Source organism: Ochotona curzoniae, unplaced genomic scaffold, assembly GCF_017591425.1.
Source record: "Ochotona curzoniae isolate NIBS_2020 unplaced genomic scaffold, NIBS_Ocur_1.0 scaffold_4505, whole genome shotgun sequence".
NCBI classification, from domain to species: domain Eukaryota; kingdom Metazoa; phylum Chordata; class Mammalia; order Lagomorpha; family Ochotonidae; genus Ochotona; species Ochotona curzoniae.
The window spans coordinates 36,998,145-37,021,593 of record NW_024467118.1 but is presented as its reverse complement, the minus strand read 5'-3'; the positions used below and the strand labels follow the sequence as shown (position 1 = coordinate 37,021,593).

General features: G+C 41.5%; 1 protein-coding gene across 1 annotated transcript; it reads left to right on the top strand.

The window, feature by feature from the left end:
• Positions 1-337: 337 nt before the first annotated feature.
• Positions 338-23,207, top strand: CBR4 (carbonyl reductase 4). Its single transcript, XM_040965795.1, has 5 exons — positions 338-693; positions 4,086-4,206; positions 4,937-5,073; positions 9,714-9,848; positions 22,827-23,207. Exons 1-5 carry the CDS (start codon positions 552-554, stop codon positions 23,003-23,005), a joined length of 714 nt encoding a protein of 237 aa, XP_040821729.1. The 5' UTR covers positions 338-551; the 3' UTR covers positions 23,006-23,207.
• Positions 23,208-23,449: the final 242 nt, after the last annotated feature.

Sequence of the window (23,449 nt, the reverse complement as noted above, 5' to 3'; positions counted from 1 at the left end):
CAGACAAAATTTGGGTGAAAGGTAGACATAGCAATTCCAACGAGCCCACGCCCATCAGTGTATAAAGGGTGTGCTAATTACAGCGCTCGACCCATCCCGGCTTGAGAATCTTGCTAGTTTTAACCAACCTGGAGAACAGGTCACCCGAATTCAATTCCAACCCCTAACCCCTGTCTCCCAGATTCGAGGAAGGAATGTGAGGCGAGTGCGCACGCGCCCTGCTTGCCTGCGTCGAGACTACAAGTCCCAGCATGCAGCGAGGCATCCCGGGTCGGTCCTGCATGGGTTCTCCTAGGGGGCAGCCGCCAGGAGTCCGTGCGTGCTGACGTCGACGCGCGGTCCGTACGTTCCCGCGTGAGCTTGTCTTGCCCGTCCTGGGCTTGCTTATCGTCAGGGCGCCTAAAGGTGTCGGGAGCGTCTTTGTAGCTGCGTGGTCATTGTAAAGTTTGGCGGACAGTGGTTGTTAAAAACAAACAAACTCAGAGGACCTGAAAGGGGTCGCCATTTTCCTGGCTCTCCTTCGTCCCGAGTTGGCGACTGCCGAGTCCAAGATGAACAAAGTGTGTGCGATTTTTGGGGGCTCGCGGGGTATTGGCAAGGCGGTGGCTCAGTTAATGGCCCGCAAGGGCTACCGACTGGCTATCATCGCCAGAAACCTGGAAGTGGCCAAAGCCACCGCCGGGGAGCTCGGCGGTAGGTACCCAGCTGGCGTGGACGCGGGGCGCACAGGTGTCTCCCCGGGTGGAAGTGCCGGCCTCCCTGCACCTGGCTGCACGGTCGCCGCCCCCCGCACAGGCCCGAGCCCTTGGGGCTTCTTTTGAGACCTTGCAGTCCTGTGGGGCCCCACTAATAAGCACCCACCTTCCTGCGGCTGGTGCAAGTCGTGAGAAGCGGCTTTGTTTTGGCGTCTGGGAGGGGAGCCTCTCCACTTAATAGCTCCTTATGTGGTAGGGGAGGGAAAGAACTTGCTCCCGCGCCCTGGGCTACGGGCCTGGGCGGGATGGAGATCCGGCAGGAAAGGTAGGCGGGAAGGTGTAGACAGCACACCGAAGTGTTGCTGAGGGCTGTTTTTGCTAACGCACAAAGCTGGGTTTCAAAGAGAAACTGCTTTTGAGTCCCAGCCAGTTTTGAGTTAAACCTGGCCAGGTTGATCACATCCTTAAAGTTTATTAAGTTACAACATTGTTTTACTCAGTTTTGCAAGCGAAGTTGTTTTGCGCAATTGTTACGTTGCCTCTGAACTTCAGTCTTGCCTAATAGCAATGAATCAGTCATGGTTCTGCGAATTTCCAACTCTTGATAGAGAAATTGTTGTTGGAAAGATGCTGAGCTGATGCTGTATTTTTGCTACTGTAATGGACAAAAATATGAATGTTTACTGTCAGTGAGGAGAATAAAGGTCTAGGAATGTGTTTTTGTGGCTGCTACTTTTAGTTTTTAAAAGGTTATTTAAGTGGCAGAGCGGCAGATCTTCCATCTGTTGGTTCAGTCCCCTCAAATGCTTTTAACAAGAACTGGGCCAGGTGTGAGCTAGACGCTCTGTGGCGGTCTCCCACACTGGCAGCACGATCCAAGAACTTGGTCTGTCTGCTGGGTATGGGGCAGGTAGCTGAATGCCTAGCTGGGATTCAAAGTGACCCTCTCATGTGGGATGCTGGCAGTGCAAGGGGCTGTTGTGTTGGCTATCCCTTCTCCTGGCTGCCACTTTTAAAATAGCATCGTTGATTTCATGGACGCTGCTTGAACTCGTGTTCATTGTCATTCTGACGAAAGAGAGAAAGCAGTGCTTGTTCCTGGGCACTCCGAGCCATCTGTGTGTTCCACTGGGTTAAACTCTTTGCTCAGCTTGCAGAGGGGTGTGTGGGTGCAGCAGGTCCTTGGACGAAAGCCTGGAGTGATGCTATGGGGCCTTTCATTTCCTTGACGCATGTGTGCTGTGTTTTACCTAGAACGTTTGCTTTCCCAGGTGATTTGTATTGCCAGAGGCTGGAGAAAGTAATGATAGCGTGAACAAGGCAAGTTCAGGTGGGAAATCAGTTATTTTAGCTTTTTTAAAAAAAAATCTGTGTTTACAAAAAAAAAATCTATCTGGGTTTTAAAAAGGATTGATTGAAAGGCTTAGTTACAGAGAAAAAAGGGAGAGACAGATCTTCCATCTGCTGGTTCATTCTCCCAGCTGACCACAGTGGCTGGAGCTGGGCTTGTCCAAAGCCAGCAGCTTGCTCTGGGTCTCCCACGTGGGTGTAAGGAACCAAACAAGCACTTGGGCCATTTTCTGCTGTTTTTCCAGGTGCGTTATTAGGGGGTTGAATTGGAAGTAGAGTCACTGGAACTCTTGTCTGCAAGATGGGGTTCCAGAGGGAGGGAGGGAGATACAGATATCTTTGTCGCTGTCTCACTTCCCAAATGGTGGCAATGATCAGGGAGGGGCCAGGATGCCATTCAGGCCTCACATGGGTACAGCTGCCCAAGTACCCTGGCCATCTTCTGCTTTCCCAGGTACATTGGTAGGGAGTTGGATTGGAAGTGGAACAGCCCGACTTGAACCAACATCCATATAGGATGCTGACATCTTGGATGGCTGCTTCGGTTGAAACACCACAACAGCAGCTCCCAAATTCTACATCTTAGAGGACAAATACTCCTGTATTTGACTTTTTAAAAAACAAAGTGGTGGACCTGATGCATTAGCCTAGTGGTTGAATCCTTGCCTTGCAGCCACCGGGACCCCAGCCCATTTGTGTCCCAGCTGCTCCACTTCCCATCGAGCTCCCTGCTTGTGGTCTGGGAAAGCAGTAGAGGACGGCCCAAAGTCTTGGGACCCTGTGCCAGCATGGGAGAGCTAAAAGAAGCTCCTGGCTTCGGATCAGCACAGCGCTGGCCCTTGTGGCCACTTGGGGGGTGAGCCAGAGCATGGAGGATCTTTCTTTGTCTGCATCTCTCTGTAAATCTGCCTTTCCAATAAAAAAGAAAGGATAAATCTGAAATAAGTGGTGAGAAAGCAACTCTCATTCGGTTTGCATTTGCACTTCTTCCGGGGCTGTCGTAGATGCTAGCATACTCTCATCGGTGGCCAGTGACAGATACCAGCTGGCTTTGTGGGCGTGAGAACGTAAAGCAGTATACCGTGTCACTAAGCAGTGATATTCAGTAGGTTGGGTGGAATGTATGTTTTCAACTCAAGATATTTTCTGTGTATCCAGATGTAACCACACTGTAGTTCAGGAGCACCTTTTTTGCTTTTTTTTTTTCAACAAATTCCTGTGTTGTCTCCTCTCCCTTGTTGTTGGACCTGAGTAATATTCGCTGTGTGTGCCATTGTGGATTTGTAGCACTTAAAACACAGGGAGAAACTCTGGAATTCACACTTAGGACAAAAGAAATCAACCAAACAATAACAAAAATTCTAACAAAATTGGATTTCAAAAACAATAAAAAGTCCAGGTCCCCAGAATTATTGAATTGGGTAGCATGGGTTCCCTGTTAAAGCCGTAAATGTTAGATATATTTTGCAAAGTGTTGTAAAGTGGAAAAAGGCTCCGCTTCCCGTTTTGTGAAATGTTGGGGCTGGTGTTATGGCATAGTAGGTTAGGCCTCTGTCTGCAGGGCCAGCATTCAGAGTGTGCGCTGGTTCTAGTCTAAGGTGCTCCACTTCTGATCCAGCTCTCTGGTAATGGCCTGAGAAGGCAGCAGAGGGTGGTCCAAGCCCTTGTATCTTTGTACTCACATGGGACACTTGGAGGAAGCTCCTGCCTTCAGAGCAGCTCAGCTCCTCTCAGCTCTGGCCATTGTGGCCATTTGAGGAGCACATCAGCAGATGAAAGACCTTTCTCTGGCTTTTCTTCTCTCTGAAACTCTGCCTTTCAAAGAAAAATAAATTTTTCTAAATGAACTTGTGTAATATTACTTTATTTCCTTTGTCCACCACTGCCCCAGGCTAGCTTCTTTGTGGGAGCACGTGCCTCGTCTTTACATGCTTTTATCACTTGGGTACAAGCTCACAGGATAGAGCATGTTTAATGTACTGAGTGAATTTAAAATGAAAGGTGTAATTTATCTGTGATTGTGATTTAACTGTTTTGTAGGAGAACACTTGGCACTAAGCTGTGATGTTGCTAAGGAACGTGATGTTCAACATGCCTTTGAAGAGATGGAGAGACACTTAGGTCAAGTAAATTTCTTGGTGAATGCTGCTGGAATTAACAGGTTGGTCACAAATTTCAGCACAATTCCAATGTCTTTTTTTCTTTTTTTCCAAGTAGATCTTTGTGGAGTATATATTTACGCGCTAGCTATGTTGTTTTACTTGTAACTGAAAGAAAAGCCACACATTTTAACACTTGGAGAATCCATAATATTGTTTCTAAGATACTGTGTTAGAAAGGAAGTGTTTAATCGGTTTGATCAGTTTTTAGGACTGCAGTCACCTGCCACCTACACATGGCAGGGCTTTCCCAGCACTGAGAAGGTTGTCTTGATTTCTAACTTAATACCTTCTTAAGGGCAGTCACTGTGCTGAGTTCTGTCACTGTAGGTTCTGACAGTTTATGAACCCAACAGTGAGGGAGTCCAGAGTATTTTTTGCAAGATCAATTTACTCTGAGAAAATATTCAGAGTAATCCTAGTTGTCTTGCTGACCAGGTCTCACCATGGCAGTTGTGCAGGCTTAGCTGTTTTGTTTCTGTGGTGTACTTTCACAGTCAGCAAAACTTGCTCCCGTGGCTAGAGGGGGTGTCCATGTGCTTTCTGGCTGGATCATTTCCTGGTCCTAGGTTGTTAGTGGTTCTCAAGCCGAGTTGCAAACGGGACCCCTAGATAGTCTTACAAAGCTGGAAAGCACATCTTAGACTCCATTTTTGGGTAGAATCCTATAGTCTAGATTTCTTCTTTGTTTAAACATCTCATTTATATGTCACTTTTTCTTTGTGTTTGAAGGGATGGTCTTTTAGTAAGAACAAAAACTGAAGACCTAGTGTTGCAGCTTCATACCAACCTCTTGGGCTCCATGCTGACGTGCAGAGCTGCCATGAAGGCCATGATTCAGAAGCAGGGAGGGTCCATCGTCAATGTAGGTGAGTAGTTCCCCTCTCTGTGTTGCTGATAATCCTTCAGTGCTGTACAGTTTTTAATTCACTTACTGGGAGGTTACTAAGGTAAGAAACTCGAAAGGAATTAATCTTTGTATTTATCTGTGTAAAACAATGTAGCCAAAAGGCCAAGAAGCGATGGAAAAAGATTTAATGAACTGTTTAATGAATAAAACATGACCATGTATTCACATCCTTGAAGAGGTGAGACAAATGATAAGTGAGTTGACACCATCACATCCTAGAAAAGTGACAGTGCTGGCCACGTGCTATATGAGAAAAGCAAGAGAGACAGTCATTTTCCATCCAATGGCTCATACTCCAAATTACTGTAATAACCAGAGCTGAGCCAGGCTGAAGCTAACAGCCAGAAACTCCATCCAGGACTTGTACAGTGGGAGAGGCCAGCACTATTGAGGCCGGGATATTATCATTGCATATTAGCATGGTCCCAATTGTGCCAGCAGTCTTGATTTTTCAAGAGAAGTTAGACATCTGTATCTTTATTTGAAACCATAATGTTAGAAATGTGTATAAAGAACTTAAAATCATAAAGTGTAGACAGTAGGGCCTGGCATGGTGGCCTAGCAGCTAAAGTCCTTGTCTTATATGTGTCGGGATCCCATATGGTCACCAGTTCATGTTCTGGCAGCCCTGCTTCCCATCCAGTTCCCTACTTGTGGCCTGAGAAAGCAGTCAAAGGTGGCCCAAAGCCTTGGGACCCTGCATGGGGACTTGGAAGAGCTCCTGGTTTCTGGCTTCAGATTGGCTCAGCACTGGCCATTGCGGCCACTTGGGGGGTGAATCAAGGGATGGAAGATCATCCTCTCTGTCTCTCCTCCTGTCTTTATGTCTGACTTTGCAATAAAAATAAGTAAATCTTAAAAAAATTGTAGATAATAGAGGATAAAGAGCAATGTTTACAGCCACGCATGAATGTATGCATGTTTATAGTCATGCAAAGGTTTCAAGGAAAATTAACTGAGTTTTTTTTTTTTTTAGAATAGTTGTGAATATATACTACTCCAGTTTATCTGCCTCATGAGTTTGAGAAACCATGGAGTACATACTGTGGAACTTAAAAGGCACAGTGACCTGAATGAAATCTGACTTTACTTTGTTAATATCAAAGTAGTGTCACACAATCCGTTTTTTAAGTGACTACACATTAAAAAGGCCACAAAATGAAAATGTTACTCCATTAAAGTAGATAACCTCATTTTTTTTTCTTAATACAGGAAGTGGCTTTCCACGCAAAATCTGATGTTTTTAGTTTTGAAAATGAGAAAAGAAAACTGTGCTGATGAATTAAGATGCTATTAGAACTTTCAAAAAATTTAGAAAGAATTAGAGAGAGAGGCTGGCTCATTCCCCAGATGGCCACAATGGCTAATATTGGGCTGGTCTGAAACTAAGAAGGCAGCGGTGTCCTCCTTGCCTTCCACTGCTTTGCCTGGCCATTCTTAGCATACTAAATCCAAAGAGGAGCAGTCGCAACAAGAACTGGTGTCCACAAGGGGTGCTGATGGGGCAGATGGCAGCTTCTGCAACATTTTTGACATTATTATTATTATTTTTAAAAGATTTGTTTTCATTTGAAAAGCAGAAATAGAAGGAGAGATAGAGAGCGAGAGATCTATCCACTAGTTCATTTTCCATAGGACTACAGTGGCTGGAACTGGAAAGTATGTCGCAAAGAACCAGGAGCTTCTGCATGTCGCATGTGGATGCAGAGGACCCTGTCCCACTGCCTGCCTGCCCTTTAGCAGGGAACTCGAATGGAAGTGGAGCTGCCAGGACCTGAACTGGCACCCGTATGGGAGGCTGATGGAGGCTTAGCATGATACGCCACAGTGACATCCCTGACATTGATGGTTTTTTCCTTGTATTATCTTTTTCTTATTTTTATTAAAAAAATGTTTTTTACAGTCTTTACATAGTTAGGGTAAAAAGGTTCAAGCGCTACAGGAAGATGGGTAAGACAGTTCCATATTGTTTCCTTAATATATCTGATGTGAGAAGCCCCACCCAGTCTCCCATCCGCCCCAGGTCCCTGATGTGGCGCATGTTCCCAGGGTCTTGCTCAAGTGGTATTGATAATTTAACAGTTATCATTGTTGCCAATCTCACCAGTCCAAGCATGATGAGGTCGTTGAAGAATCCACTTATTGACATAGTCCATCATAGAGTCTCCGTTTGCCCTGTTTTTCATTGCCAACATATGGCTGAGGTGGTTGATGGACTTGTTCTGTCCTCTGTCTTTTCATGGTTGGGGTTCTGAGTCCAGAAGCTCGATTGGGGGATCCCCAAAGAAACTTTGAGCTGTTCCCAGACCAGATTCTTGTATGTACTAGCAAGTACAGAGCCCGCCACAGTCCATTGCCCCAATCAGCTGGTGGTTGCAGTTCCTGGGTTGGTTCTGTTTGGGTGCCGCAGTCCAGGCTGGTTCTGCCCAGCACATACTCGGCCCTCACAAAACCAGTGTGAGCTGCAGCCTAGTCGGAGCGACCCACAATAACCCCCACCAGGTCTGCCCCCTGCCCTGGTTTGCCATTGTGTGTAGCAGACTAGTCCAGTCCGTCCCACATCCTCTTCTGATCTCATGCATGGCTTTTCCCTGATCTAATCCACATGAGGCCCACAGGTGTTGTGGCCCTGCCTAGTCTGGCCTGCCCCCATCCCAGCTCACGGTCTCCAGTGGGAGTAGCCTGACAGTGATGTTTTAACAATGTGAGGGATGAGGCAAGTGCCATGGTAGTTACTAAGCCAGCACTTGTCCTGCATATTTCCCATAGTGGTTCAAGTCCCAGTTGCTGTGCTTCCCATCCAGCTTTCTGCTCACATGACTGGGAACAGCAGTACTTAAATATGCCATTGAGTACATTAGTATGGATTCCTGCCATCCACTTGAGAGTCCTGGATGGAGTTTCTGGCTGTTAGCTTCAGCCTGGCTCAGCTCTGGTTACTATAGTAATTTGGAGTATGAACCATCGGATGGAAAGTGACTGTCTCTCTTGCTTTGTTTTTTTAAATAGTTGAAAATAGACATTAATTACAGATATTTTTTTCAAATGGATTAATGAATGAGTTGGCCTTTGGCTTTTTTTTTTTCCTTAAGATTTTTTTGTTTGTTTATTGGAAAGGCAGATATATAGAAAGGAGAGACAGAAAGATCTGCTGTCTGCTGGTGTACTCCCCAAGTGGCCACAACAGCTGGTCCTGAGCTGATCCAGAGCCAGGAGCCTCCTCTGGGTCTCCCACGTGGGTGCAAGGTCCCAAGGCTTTGCACTGCCCTCAGCTGCTTTCCCAGGCCATAGGCAAGGAACTGGATGGGAAATGGAGCGGCTGGGACATGAACCAGCACCCATATGGGATCCTGGAGTGTGCAAGGTGAGGACTTTAGCTGATAAGCTACTGCGCTGGGCCCAACCTTTGGCTTCTAACAAAATAGGCGTATATCTCTCACCTGGTAACATTCAAATTTATTTAATTCTACAACATCCCTTTAGATATGTTTAAGAAACTCATGTCGGCTCTTTGGATGTATGTAAAACCTTTAAAAATGCACTGGAAGTAAATAAAAGCATATAAATAAATCATGAGAATATGATTACGGAAAAAAAATTGCACATTGCTAGAAATTTCATTGATGTTTCAGGGTTTTTTGCTTTTTGACCAAATGAATGATAAGCGCATAGCATGAACTGAATTTTTTTGTTTGTTCTGTTTCTCTTTTTAAAAATGCTCTCTGTGTTTCTATTTCTTGTAAATACCCTTTCTTTTTCCACCTGCATTTCCTCAGACCAGTGTCTTGTCTTGGTTTTCTGCCTTCACCGTTAACCAGTTTACAGTGCATGATATAGGTAAATATGTAATATTTGACTCTGATTATAATAAAAGTGGAATGTTTTTCTAAATTTCTTAATTTTTATGAGGCTTGTGATTAATTCTTGTAAGTACCAGTCAGTGGTGCAGAAAATTACTTCTGTACTTCTGTTTTGCAGGCATTATTTGCATATAGCTGATATTTGAATTATAAATTATTCTTACATACTCATTAAATGAAGTCTCTTAAAAATCTGTAGTAAGCAGTAAAAGTTGCAGTACATCATGGAAAGTAATGAAATTGAGCTTTTACAGAATGTTTATAATTGAAACTATATTAATTTAGATTAACAGTACCTTCAAATGAACTATTTTTCTTAAATGTGGAAGTGAATGCTTACGCCTTGCTGTAGAATCATGAAATTCATCATCCTTAGGCTTTTTCTGGCTTTAGCTTCTTTCCTCAGGAAACCCTTATAAACACGATGGAATTCATTTTGTGTCACCTCTTCAGGGTAGAGTTGGTCTCTTTCACTTAGTGGGTCAGTTTGTAAGCCTCAAAATTTATAAACTTATAAACTCAAAACTTACGAGTTTATATCAGGTTTTATTTTTCAAAATCTTATTTTTCTGTTAGTATTTAGAGCAGACTGGGACTGTTGAGTTTTGTTACCCAACTGACCATGGTAAGAGTTCCTATGTTTAGTAAATACGTTTTTTTGTTTGACTTTATATATTGTGTGAATTTTCGAGGAACCTCGTTAATTAATTGAGTTGAATCTTCTTTTTTCTCCCTCTAGGAAGTATTATTGGATTAAAAGGCAATTCTGGCCAGTCTGTGTACAGTGCCAGTAAAGGAGGATTGGTCGGATTTTCACGTGCTCTTGCCAAGGAGGTAGCGAGAAAGAAAATTAGAGTGAACGTAGTTGCACCAGGTTAGTGAAAACTTACTCAAAAGCTCTACTGATTAAGATTTTTGGTTTATGTGGAAGAAAGCTGTGAATCGGCCCATTGCTTGATAGTCATTGATTAACTATGTAAAATAGTTCAGATGTGATTGTGCAGAATCAAATAATGAACTGGTGACTAGAAAAGAAGTTCTTTGTACATTTTGTTGTGTGCAAAACCTTTTCCTTAAAAATTTCACTAATGTATGAAATGACTAAAGATATAGAAGATCTTATAGATAATGTATTCCAGTTATTTGCAGTTTAGAAAACCAATATCTGGGATTCAGAGTGACTTTCTCAAGATTGCCCAGCCATTTTGCGGCAGCAGTCTCACTAAAAGCTTTTGTTGCTTCATTTCCTTTGAAGGAATAATGGAGATTTTGCTGCCTTGGATTCTGTAGCATTCAGAGCCCTGGATTTCTGTGTTTTTTTTTTTTCCCCTCCTGCATGATCTGGTTAAACTCTATGGAACCTTACAAAACCTTTTACCTTTGTAATTGCAGTCAGGTATCCCTTAGCAATGGGATTCACTCTGAGAAACAACATGAGGCGATTGTGCGATATGTGAACATGACACACTGTGCTTACATGCACTAAGGTGACGCAGGATTTTGGGACCACTGCCGTTTACATTACCCACCAGTGTCCTAAATGTCCTTATGTGGTGCATGACTATGTTTGCCTTTTGACTAGTTGATAAAACTGACTGTATTGGCAAAGAGGGTCGTTAAAATTGTTAAAATTCTAATCTATGTCAGCACTCATTAACTGATGTGCTAGATGTTTTATTTGGCATTTACTTGATGTTTTAATAAATTGTTTATGTATACCTCTGCCAGTTAGCCATAGAATTGTATGCCAGCTTATATATAGTTTTCAGGAATTAACCAGGTATGTAAGAAAAATTTAACTTGGTTCACTACTTGGTTGTAAGAAAGAGTGGGCTAAAGCAGACCTTAGTCACATTCCCTTTTAAAGTCACTAGTGACTTTTGCTTGGGCTCTGGAGTTGGGATTTTATTTGGTGCTGATACTGAGCCAGCCGGTCTCAGGGAATTAAAAGATGTCCCGCCAACTCTTTTGCTCTGGGTGCCTTCATTGCAATTTGTTGTTTACGTGCAAAGACCAGCACAAGTCACTCTATGAACGCTTGATACATGAGTGTAGTTTACATACAGCTAATTTTGTTTTTGTTGTTTTTTTTCTGGAAAAAATCTTGCCATTGCTTTTTGTTTGCATATGCTTTATAAAAGCTTATTGCTGTTGGTGTTAGATTAGCTGTGTGTGAAATGACATTTATGATTTGGTACCCCACATATTTGCTTCCTTTTTGTTTAGGAGTGGAATAGTGCGGGTAATCAAGAGTAGTTCGTGGTGATTTAAAATCTGAATGGTTTAGGAGGAGTTTTCCTGAGTCATAGTAAGTCATGTAGCAAACTTTCTGGAGTATCTCCTGTATTCCAGAAGTGTAGGAGGGCTGTGTTGAGTCCCAGACGTAAGAAGGAGTAAGCTATTTCTGCCATGAAGCGAAGCATAGTGGGAGCGATAGACTTAAACAGAGTTGTAGTGTCATGTGATGAATGTGAAGTAGAGGTGCATACCAGGTGCGGTGCAGATGCCAAAGAGAAAACACTCTTAGTTGTCAGGGCCAAGGGCTAAATGGTAGGAACCAAGTTAATATAAAGGAAAACTTTAATAAGAACGTTACTATAGTGTGATATGGCTTTTCTTAAAGAGATTTTCCAGTGCAATTTATGCATTAGATAAAAATCTTTTACTGTTGCAAGTTAAACTGCTGATTGTGACAAAGTAGTTCATATGAGCACTGATGGAAAAAGGTCGCAGTTACTCCATTTCAGGTCCAGCTGCTTGCTCACATGCCTGGGAAAGCAGAGGGGACATGGCCCAAGTGCTTAGGCCCTCCATATGGGGAGTGAACTAGAGGTTGGAAGATCTCTATTCCTCTTTCTTTATAACTTTGTCTTTAAAATAAATAAATACTTTAAAAAAACCCAAAAACAAAAAAACCTTGTTAAAATGTGACCATTGCATAGGATGACCTTTATTGTGTCACTCTGCTTATGTACCAAGCAGGTTTCCATCAGTCAGAAGGAATGTATAAGCTGAAATTGAAGAATCAAGTTAATTCAGTGGATTATTTATTAACCCTATTTTAAAATGCAATTTTGGTCAGATTGTTCACCAGCCTTCGAACACCTAACATAGGTAACAGATACATAGTTTTTTGGTTACCCTCAAATGGAGGCTTCATAAGGAGAACAGTTAAGTGAATTACAAGGAGCAGCAAGGAACAAAGCAGACAATAGAGGCTGTCGGGGCATGTGCTTAACTAGCAGTGAGACACTTGAGTCTTGGAGTGTCCAGCTTCGATGCCTTCCTCTAGCTCCTGACTCCAGCTTTCTGCTTATTCAGAGTCTTGGGGCAGTGGCAGTGGCTCAAATAATTGAGTCCCTTATCACCCATGTGGGAAACCTGGTTTGAGTTCCCTGAGTTTGGCTTAGTTCTTATTGTGGGCATTTGGGAAACAAACTAGAATGTGGGAATGTGCTCCTGTTCTCTATTTCTTTGGATGTCAAATAATCATTAATGCTCTGCTTAATATTATTGATTACTTTTAAAGGTGATTAGTTAGCAAGCTTTGGTATTACAAGTAGAGCATCCCTAATCCCCAAATCCAGAGTTTGAAATACTTGTACGTCTGAAGCTTTGTGAGTGCTGACAAGATCAAAACGTTTTGGATTGGGGGAACGTGAGTAGGGTTGCAGTGTTTTAAGCTATGGCTTAGGACACTCACTTCCATACTGCAGGGCTGGTTGGAATGCAGCTCCTCCGCTTCGCTTCGGCCAGATATTCTGCTGTTGTGCCTGGGAAGGCAAGGGTGATGGCCCCAGTATTTGTGTCCCTGCTGTCTAGCTGGAGACTGATTGGAGTTCTTACCTCCTGGCTTTGGCCTGGCTCTTGTGGACATTTGGGGAGTGAATCAGTGGATAGGAAATCTTTCTATCCCCTATCCCCTGTCATTCTACATTTTGAATAAACTAATTTTTTAAAAAATTTGGAATTTGGAGCATTTTGGATTTCAGGTTTGGGGATTGCTTACAAATCTGTGTGACTGTTTCAAAAACTCCGAATTCTGAAAAGCTTCTGAACTGAAGCATTTTGAATAAGGGGTCTTTAACTTATACTTTTAATATAAACTTCTCAGCATAAATCTTACTGATTAGAAAATATTAAACATGGGAAAAAGTATTTCATGAATTGAACCAGTAATGGACATATTGCCCTTAAAATATGTATGTTTTGAATAAATAATATATAGTGTATGAATTTGTAAGTTACAAAAGGCATAAAGTGAAACATTCTCTCTTTTAGACATCTGGCTACTTTCATTAATAGCAACCATTATTAATAAGTTCTGTAGTTCATATATAAGGTAATAGTGTGTGTATGTGTATACAAGTATATATCAGAAAATACACCTTATATCAGACTATCGTAATGTGCTGTACCTTGTTTTATTCATAGAATAATATGTCTTGGAGATAATTTCCTGTTCTTTTTAAAAAAATGTTTTGATACAGTTCCATAGGTTCTGAGATTTCCCTGTTCTCTCCCAAAACCTCCACCCCCACACCCCCCAATTTCCCCATACTACAGTAGTAATATAGTCCTTCATGAATAGTCCCTGAGTCCATCATTCTCTTGTTCAAGCATATCCTGACATTGCGGGCATGGACAATGGCAGAGAGTCCAGCATCCTATTGTCAAGATACATTTAACAGTGTCACTGGGAATCCATCTTTACTGTGGAAGTAGAGATGTATACTGCATTGTATCTTCACATCTGGACATGATAGTTCCTATTACACAATTACTGTGCATCCTGTTAAATGAAAAGCCATAAAACAAAATCAACAGGAAGAAAAATATGAAATGTACAACCACATCAAGTTGAATAACATGCTACTGAATGAGCAATGTGTTGCTAAAGAAATGAAAAAAAAAACTTATTGAGGAAAACGATGCTACTGTATGACCTATGAGTCAGTGAAGTAATGAAATAAGAAGACAGTTTTTTTTTTAAAGAAATGAAACTAAAACCAAGAAATAGCAAAACCTATCAGATGTAGCAAAAACAGTATTGAAAGGGCTGTTGATCTTAATTTTGCATGAAGGTTGCTTTATATTCTTTAAAGAACTGTTTGATTTTTGAGACCATTGGATCAGGGCGTCTGGCATACTGGTTAAAATGCTGGTTGCAATCTCCATGTCAGGTACCAGTATGCCTGATTCAAGTCCTAGCTCCTCTGTTGCAGATCTAGCTTCCTGTTAATAGACAAACTGGGAAGCAGCTTATAATGACATAAATATTTGTCGCTTTGAAAATCCAGATTGAGTGGCTCCTTGCCCATTAGTGGGTGGATGATTTCTTTTTCAAATACAAAAAGAGTTAAAGTTGCAGTTTTATAAGAATCTAACTCACGAACCTTATGAGTCATTCATTTAAAATGTATAATTCAGGCATTTTATTGTAGTTATAGAATTGTCATACCACAGTAAAGTAGCCACGTACTTCTGTATGTTTAAATTTAAGACCCAGAGAGAGATTTTCCTTTTGCTGGTTCACTCTTTTTTTTTTTTAAAGATTTATTTTTATTATTTTTTTTATTGGAAAGGCGGATATACAGAGGAGAGACAGAGAGGAAGATCTTCCGTCCGATGATTCACTCCCCAAGTGAGCGCAATGGCCAATGCTATGCTGCTCCGAAGCCAGGAGCCTCTTCCGGGTCTCCCACGCGGGTGCAGGGTCTCAAAGCTGTGGGCCGTCCTCGACTGCTCTCCCAGGCCACAGGCAGGGAGCTGGATGGGAAGCGGGGCTGCTGGGATTAGAACCGGTGCCCATATGGGATCCCGGGCGTGCAAGGCGAGGACCTTAACCACTGTGCCACTGCGCCGGGCCCACTGGTTCACTCTTGAAATGCCCAGGACTCCCATGGTATGGTGGGAACCGGTAGCATGATATGGGGTGTACCCTACTGCCAGCCAGGGTACCTGTAGCATAAACCTGAGGTTAAGAGTGGAGCTGGGACTGCACACCCAAATGTTCCAATAGGAGATACAGGTCTTCCAAATGGTGGTGGCATTGCTAGGCAACATGTGTGTCCCAACAGCAAATTTTAGAATGTCTTTGTCATCCTTAAAAGAAATCCCTGAAGGCATTCAGTTTACTTCCATTTCTCTCCAATCCCAGCTTCTGCCAACTCTCTGTCTCTGTAGATCTATTTGGGTCATTATGTATATATGCTATCACAACATATGGAGTCTGTGACTGCTGGGTAATTTTTAATGGCTGAGATAGCAATGCCTGTTTAAAAAGCCAGGCCAATTTACTTCTTCACTTGCTGCCTCTTGGTATTTGGGTTGTCTCTGATCTTTTCTGTTAAAATATAGGATTATTTTGCACATTGGCAAGTGTGTCAGTGTAATCCTGGAAATGGAACGGTCAGTGCTCAAAAGTTACATGCACTTGTAGTTTTGATAAGTAGTGAAGCACTGCATTTATTTTTGCAGGGTGCCCTGTATACCTTGGTACCCTCTCCCCGTTCTTTAAGTTGGAGGGCTTTTTTGTTTACTACTTGGATGAAATTGTAGTGACAGGTGCTTGCATAAGCTTGGCATCTACTTGGCTGTGGGTATTATTTTAAGTGTTCTTACGTGTTGCTGAGCACAAAGTTGATTTTTCACTCTGCTTCCCACTGTAAATGCAAGATGTGCAGATTTATTTTGGGTAAAATGTTGGTCTGGTTTTGGGCAACAGCCTTGTTTCTTCCTTAGAAAGTGTCTAGGATTGTTTTAGTTGCTTGTTTATAGATCCATATGCTAGAGACAGAGCATTTAAGTTGATCACTGTATTCACTGGTGCTGCATCTCACAATTGTTACTACTGGTGATAGACTAAAATGCGGGTGTGTTATTTAAATACAAAGTCTCTCCTTAACACAAGCATGTTGAAAACTAAAATAGAAGCCTAGTAATAATATGGAAACAAGGAGTTGTTCTTTATTTACATTGAATAGCTAGTTGGAGATGGCCAAAGGCAGCATATACAGAGTTATAAGAATTCTTAGTGAACATGAACCCTTTACTTTTATGTACAAGAGTATCCTGGTTCCTAGAGAGTTTATGTATATATTTTTAGAGTATACTTGGATTATCGTGTATTCAGGACTGAAGTAGAAATTTCTTTGTTACAAATTGGTTGAGTGCATGTCATTTCAGTTTTCTGTTTCCTGATTTAAAGAGTGATGACTGTATAGCGAGCCGGGAACCTCCTATTGTCCAAGTGATGCAAAAACATCACTTACTGCACAGTGGCACCTACTGGTAGTTTATAGTTTGTATAGCCCTGCTTGAAAGGCACTGTAAATACATACCTCGTAAAAAGAGAGTTTAATTTCTAGAACTTTGCACAAAACATTGAAGATAGGGGAAAGAGTCTTTGGAGTCAAGGAGTGAGAGTACAGACTGGAAAGCAGTGCAAGTCCGAAGATTGGTGTGAGGGATTAAGAACTGCTAATACTCCTCCTCCGTCTGTGACAATGTGTTAGAGAACCACAATCTTGAATGCAGCAAGCTCATTGGGACTAAACATGGAGTCCGCAAGAAGCACATGGGGCATGCATTGACAAAAGCTGTGTATGGCTTCCAGAGTTTTTCTGCACCAAAACTTATCTTTTAAAATCTATTTTAAGTACCCTCCTATTTATGTTTGTGGTTCATGAGCTTTGGATAAAATGGCGAGGACATTTGGTAGAGCTTACAACATTGTGTCGTCAGGAACATTTTTATGTGAATGCTGAAGACATACATGAAAGGCTACAGATAGATTAGGCCAGTAGGACTATTCCGTATGCTGCTGTGATGAAGAATGCATGATACGGATTTATTCAAACCCATAACCTAAAGAATGAGGTAATCTAAGTAACAACCTAAAACCTGAGGTAGATTATGGACTTGTCTCAGCACTGCATTAATATTGGTTCATAAATTGTAACAAATGTAATACACTGAGGTAAATATGACTAATAGGGGAATTAGGGTATGTGCAATAAGGGGATATTTGGCAACTTGGCCGTCTGTTCAATTTTTTTTATTAACCCCAAATTATTGTAAAACCAAAGTCTGTTAAAAAAAATGGAGAGAAAGGCTCTTTGAATATGTTCTTGGGTCCATATCAAACACCAATACCAAACAGGGAAAACCAATGTTTGTATGAGTTTGTTTGCTTTCAACCCAACCTGTCACACCTGATCTACTTTGAGGCATTTATTGTGGGGTTTAATGATGGCCTGCAAGGGTCATGTTTGTCCAAGTATCCATTCGTGAGTCTGGGAGAGGCTGTGTCTAGCCTCCTCTAATGAAATAGCACCCTTACCTTTCAGACCTGAGAGGTGGAAGGCGAGTCTTCATGGAGAGTGAGTGGCTGACAGTAGTGATTGCGGCTCTGGAGTTGTAATCATGCTGGACTCATACTGGCTTCCCCTCTTGTAAAATCGGGCCTGACAGAGACACGGGCATAGCAGACCTGAATCCAGGCTGTAATTATGCAAACCCTTTAGGAGGCTTGAAGGTGTTGGCTTTCGTCTGATCCAAGTTATGGCTTCTGTGATTGTGCTTGCTTTCACAGTCTCTGTGTCACAGTTCGCCTTTCCATCTCACCGTAATTGTCCTTGAACTCCCTACTGCCCATATCTTTGTCTCTGGTTTGTCTTCTAGTAGCTCATGCCTTGTTCTGGGTGACAGTGCCTTCTAATGCATTACCCTTTTGTTTCCAAGAGGACAAACACATCAGAACTAATATCTAGAAGAGGGACAGGCCAATTTCTTTTCACACAGCTGGATTAAAACTCAGATTGGCGTAAGTAGTTTTGGAATTGTAGCTATTTTAACCACACACCTCCCAGTGTAAGAACCAAGGGACTTTTACTTTAAGTGAAGTTTAGGAAGTTGTGAAGATGACTTAATTGAACCATGGTTTTCTTTTTCAGGTTTTAGTGTTGTTGATCTGTCATTTTCATTGTATTGTATTCATTTTATGATGCCAGAACAGCCATGCTGTGTTAGGTAATATGTAATTTTCTTTAGGGCAGAGCTTTTTAAAAATTTTTAAAAAGATTTATTTTGTTTAAAAGAGTTAGAGAAGGAGGGAGAGACAGAAAAATCTTCCATTTGCTGATTCACTCTCCAAATGGCTGCAGAGAACCAGAGCTGGGACAGACTAAAGCTGGGAGCCATGAGCTTCTTCCAGTCTTCCATATGCGTGCATGGGTCCAAGGCTGTGGACCATCCTTTGCTGCTTTCCCAGGCCATTACCAAGAAGCTGGATTGGAAGTGGAGCAGCTGGGACTAGAACCAGCACCTCTGTGGGATGCTCACACTGCAGGCTGAGGATTAGCTTGCTATGTCACTGCACCGACCCTAGGACACAGCTTTAATAGTGTTCCCTGACTCGGGGGTAGAATTAAGTTTAATGCATGTTAACAACTCATTTTTTTAAAGCCACCAAATGCTGACCTTTGGAATAACCCATCAGAGTTGGTTGTAAGTTTGATCCTGGAATAGCCATAAGGTCTTTATTGCAGACTCTTTGGGTTGTGGTAGTTTATTGTGTACATATTTTTCTTAGATTAAATTGTGACCTTTCTGTTGAGAGTATATGGATTTAGCGGGAAGTATTTTATGTCAGTTTAGCCAGACCTAAAAAATACCTAAAGATGGAATAAAGAATGATTGTGTTATGAACTCTTTGAGAAGATAACCGTATTTTTAAAAACCATCTAAATTTTTATAACAACTGTTAGGTTAGTTTTCTTTCTAGGCTTCTCTGAGGAACCTTTGAACGTTAAGCGTGTGCAAAGCCAGGAAACTGGCTGTCACGAGGGAGTAGTCTTGGGGTGTTTGAGTTGCCTACGGATGATTATGGCTGTCTGCTGTAAATGAAGTTGGAATTACAGTTCACTTGAAATTCTACAGAGGCTAGGTCTCAGTGTCTCTTGTCAGCTGCTTCTCCTTTTATCTTGAATTCCTTCTGGCCATCTCATTATTTCTAAGGATGAAAGGGAATGTTGATGACTTTTTTAAAAGAATATTTTCCAATAGTAGATTGTTTTACATTATAGTTTCGGAGTGAAACACAAATAACACAAAACTGGTTTTGTTACTCCAGATCCTCATTACAGACCATCTGAAGTTGGTACTGTGCATTTCTTCAGTAACTTCTTATCTGCACACAAAAATAATGTATGTCTGTATAAACTGCTAAATACAAAAATGATAATAGACACGAGACAGCTGAATAGTATCCTATAGCCATTTTAAGGTGGATAGAAGCCAGATGTATATAAACTAAAATTGAAATGTCAATGAAGGTAGTCACAGGATGTGGTTAAGAACCTGCATTTTTTTAAACACATTGTTACTCAGTACCATGTCAGTTAACTCCATAATGTTGTAAATTGTTGTTGATGTTATGCTGGGGCTTTTAAGTGGTTGGGATAATATTCTGCCAGCTCAGTCTTCAGACCAGAGATGGTCTCCCCAAGAAACCGTTGAATGTATCTGGACAGTAAGATGCTGGACTCTATGCTTGGCATATGCTTGCAATGAAAGAATATTGAGTGGATTTGAACTGTATTACTGCAACAAGGTGGCGGAATCCACCATGGGGGGAGGGCACCGGGAGAGGTTAGGGGAATCCCAGAGCCTATGAAACTGTGTAACAAAACAAAATGTAATCAGTACAAAAAATAATAATGTATGTCTGTTGTAAGCATTTAGAAACAGCGTGAAAGCATGAAGACAGTATCACTTGTAGTTCTATTTACCAGATCACCTATAATCCTGTCTGTAATATTGTTAATACTTTGGCAGATATTTTTTCAGTTATTTTTAGTAATGATATAAATGAATTAATGGCTATCTATGTGACATTTTTCATTGATTTAAATATAACATCTTTAATAGCATCTTTTAAAATATCTGCATGTTTTGTGAATTTGTCTTGACCTGCTTAATGTATTGTTTATTGAAAGACTTTCAGCTTACTGCCAGCTTTTCTCTAATGAAACTAACTGTTATAGAAAAACCTGATAATTTTAATTCGACTTTTAAGAAAGCTTTTTAGATATTTATAAGTTTGAAAACCTAAAAATCAAAATTAAAACAATTGGAAAACCTAAAATGAAGAAAAGTTAAATTGTTCCACCTCAGGTACCTGCCCCAGCCAGGAGTGAGCGAGGATAAAGCCAGAAATTGAATCCATGTCTCCCACTTGGGTAGCAGGTACCTAGGCACTGGAGCCATCAGGTGCTGCTTCCTGGGGTGCACGTAAGGGTAGCTGGAGTGAGGAGTGAAGCTGGGGCTGGAGCTTCAACACTCTAAAGTGGGGTGTTTTTAATTCCTATGCTCGTGCTTTAACATTAATTCTTTATTCAATGTGAAGTTCGTATTTGTCATTGTACTTTAAATGAAGGAACATTTAGGTTGATTTCTAATTGAAGTTATAAATTATTGAATTTTAATATAAACCAATTTGAAAATTATTTTTGAGATCACACATAAGCTTTTACTTTATGTATCATTTATAACTTTTTAGTTCATATGCTTTTTGTGACCTTACACTTTTTTTTTTTTTTAAAGATTTATTTTTATTATTTTTTCATTGGAAAGGCGGATATACAGAGAGGAGAGACAGAGAGGAAGATCTTCCGTCTGATGATTCACTCCCCAAGTGAGCGCAACGGGCCGATACTATGCCGATCCGAAGCCAGGAGCCTCTTCTGGGTCTCCCACGTGGGTGCAGGTTCCCAAAGCTTTGGGCCGTCCTCCACTGCTTTCCCAGGCCACAGGCAGGGAGCTGGAAGGGAAGCGGGGCTGCCGGGATTAGAACCGGCGCCCATATGGGATCCCGGGCGTGCAAGGCGAGGACCTTTAACCACTTGCGCCACCGCGCCGGGCCCGTGACCTTACACTTTTTAAGATTTTCACTTACTTATTTGAAGGGCAGAGAAACACACCAAGAAACATGCAAACAGAAATCTCTCATCTGATCATTTATTTCCCAGATGCCCATAAGGGCTGGGGCTGGACCAGGCAGAAACCAAGATGTAGGAACTCAGTGTGAGTCTTACAGTAGGTGGTGGTGATCCAACTGCTTGCTGTATTCCCTACTCCATCCCAGGTGTGTGTTAAGCTGGGATACAGTGCACATCAGGGGTTTGAACACAGCACTCTGAGACAAGACGCGGCTCTTCTGCATGACATCTAAACTATTATGCAAATGTTTGTCCCTTGGACTAATTTTTTCCCTAATTATTTTGTGCAATCAACATTTGCTTTTCTTTTTAAAGATGTGCTTATTTACTTGAAATTTAGAGTTAGGATGACAGATTTTCCATCTACTAGTTAACTTCTCAGATAGCTGCTATGTCCTGGTTGGAGGCGGGAGTTTTCTTTGGGGTTTCACATGTGCATGGCATGGGCTTAAATCCTTGGACCATCTTCTGCTGCTTTGTCACGGCCACTGGTAGGGAGCTGGAAGGAAAGCAGAGGAGCCAGCACACCAGGTGTTACCCATATAAGATGCAAGCATTATGAGTGGCGGCTCTACTCACTGTGCCAACACCATTTTCTTTTTCTTAGAAAAAAAATTTTTTTTAAGAGTTGCTTGTATTTATTTGAAAGTCAGTGTCTCAGAGAAAGAGGGAGAGTCAGACATTGATATTCCATCTGCTGGTTCACTGCTCAAGTGGCCGAAATGGCTGGAGCTGGGCAGATCCGAAGCTGGGAACTTCTGAGTTGTGGTTGCAAGGCACAAGTACTTAGGCTGCCTTCTGCTGCTTTCTCGGGCTGTTAACAGGGAGCTGGATTGGAAAGTCAAGTAGCTGGGACTTGAAGACACCTATATAATCCATTGCTCTGTGGAACTGGCATCCCATATGGATGCTAGTTCAATTCCCAGCTGCCTTGCTTCCTGTATAGCTTCCTGCTAATGTGACTGGGAAAAAAGTGGAAATGGTCCAAGTTCTTCAGCCCCTGCACTCAATGTGGGAGATCAAGAAGCAGCTTCTGGCTTCAAGCTTTGGATTTATGCAGCTCCAGCCATTGTGGGTGTTTGGGGACTGAACGAATAAATGGAAGACCTCTCTCTTTGTCTCTCTTTTCTCTCAAATCTGCCTTTCAAATCAAATAAATCTTTAAAAAATGTAGTTCTTCCTGGCATATATCTATAATAATTGAGAATTTCCTTTAGTTTTTATCACCTTTCAAACTGTGGAACTTTAGAGCATGTTGTTTGCAAACTTTATCATATGTAACAGTAACCTCTTAAATTTTGAATTTTCTATGTGTATCTGAATAATCATTTGATAGGCAATAAAGCTTTTTCTTTTATGTTTTGGAAATACTGGTCTAATGGTTAGCTAGCTTACAGCAAGTGGAACTAACCTTTTCCCAAATTGCCACATCAGTTCTTGTGATTGTCTTCTTCCTTTGACCTTCTCACTCTTCTGTACTCACCCAAGGAAAGTTCATGAGTCTTGTGCCTTGTAGGATCTACCTTTATAAGGCTAGATACCAGGCTTGCTTACCTAATTACTGGGTGTGCAAGTGACTCTTCTGTCATCAATTATGGATTCCTTGAATGAAATTTAATTCATGCTTTATTTATATTTGTATCCATTTACTCACATTTTGCCTGGGTTTGGGCCAGTAGTCTATAAATGGTCAGTGAGTGAAAGTGGATGATGGTCAATAGAACTTTGTGATTCCTACACAAGATTTATTGATAACACATTCTCAGGAATACAAATTCGTTTTGATTTTTAATTGGAACAGATATCTTAGTCTGTAACCTTTTCAACTGCATAATCATTTCTTTTTTTAGGATTTGTTCACACGGATATGACCAAAGACTTGAAGGAAGAACAGTTAAAGAAAAATATTCCTCTTGGGAGGTTTGGAGAAACTATTGAGGTGGCACATGCGATTGTGTTTCTTTTGGAATCACCGTATATTACAGGGCATGTTTTAACAGTGGATGGGGGCTTACAGCTCACAATATAATTTACAGATTGTTCAGTTGTGATTGTAGTTACCACTCTCTGGGCATTGACCACATAATTATGCCTACGTGAGCAACACTTGCTAATCAAACCTGTCGGTGTTAAAATTGTTGATTGCTATCTTTATATGAACATATCTGAAAAGAAAAATATATTCTGTAAAGCATGTGAATCATCTACTTTTGGTTACTTCGCAGTTTATAGCAAGGCTTTATGAAGTGGTGTAGGTTTGTATAATTTGCTTCGAAAGTTGAATTCATTGTCTAGTCATGAATAATGTATTAGGCTGAGTTTTCTAGAAGTTAGCCTTTTGAGTGTTGCCAAAACAGAAGAGTATTTGCAGGGTGTTGATTAACTGTCCATATCTCTACAACCCTACTTAAAGCTGGGTGGTGTTTCCTTGTGCGTGTGCTTGGGCTGTCAGTGTTTATAGAGGTTGGAACAG

Bases quoted from the DNA above. Each gene is read 5' to 3' on its own strand.
- CBR4 (XM_040965795.1), top strand. From the start codon at position 552: ATGAACAAAGTGTGTGCGATTTTTGGGGGCTCGCGGGGTATTGGCAAG. The intron at 5,074-9,713 runs GTGAGTAGTTCC...TTCTCCCTCTAG, and splicing joins AGGGTCCATCGTCAATGTAG to GAAGTATTATTGGATTAAAA. The intron at 9,849-22,826 runs GTTAGTGAAAAC...TTCTTTTTTTAG, and splicing joins AGTGAACGTAGTTGCACCAG to GATTTGTTCACACGGATATG.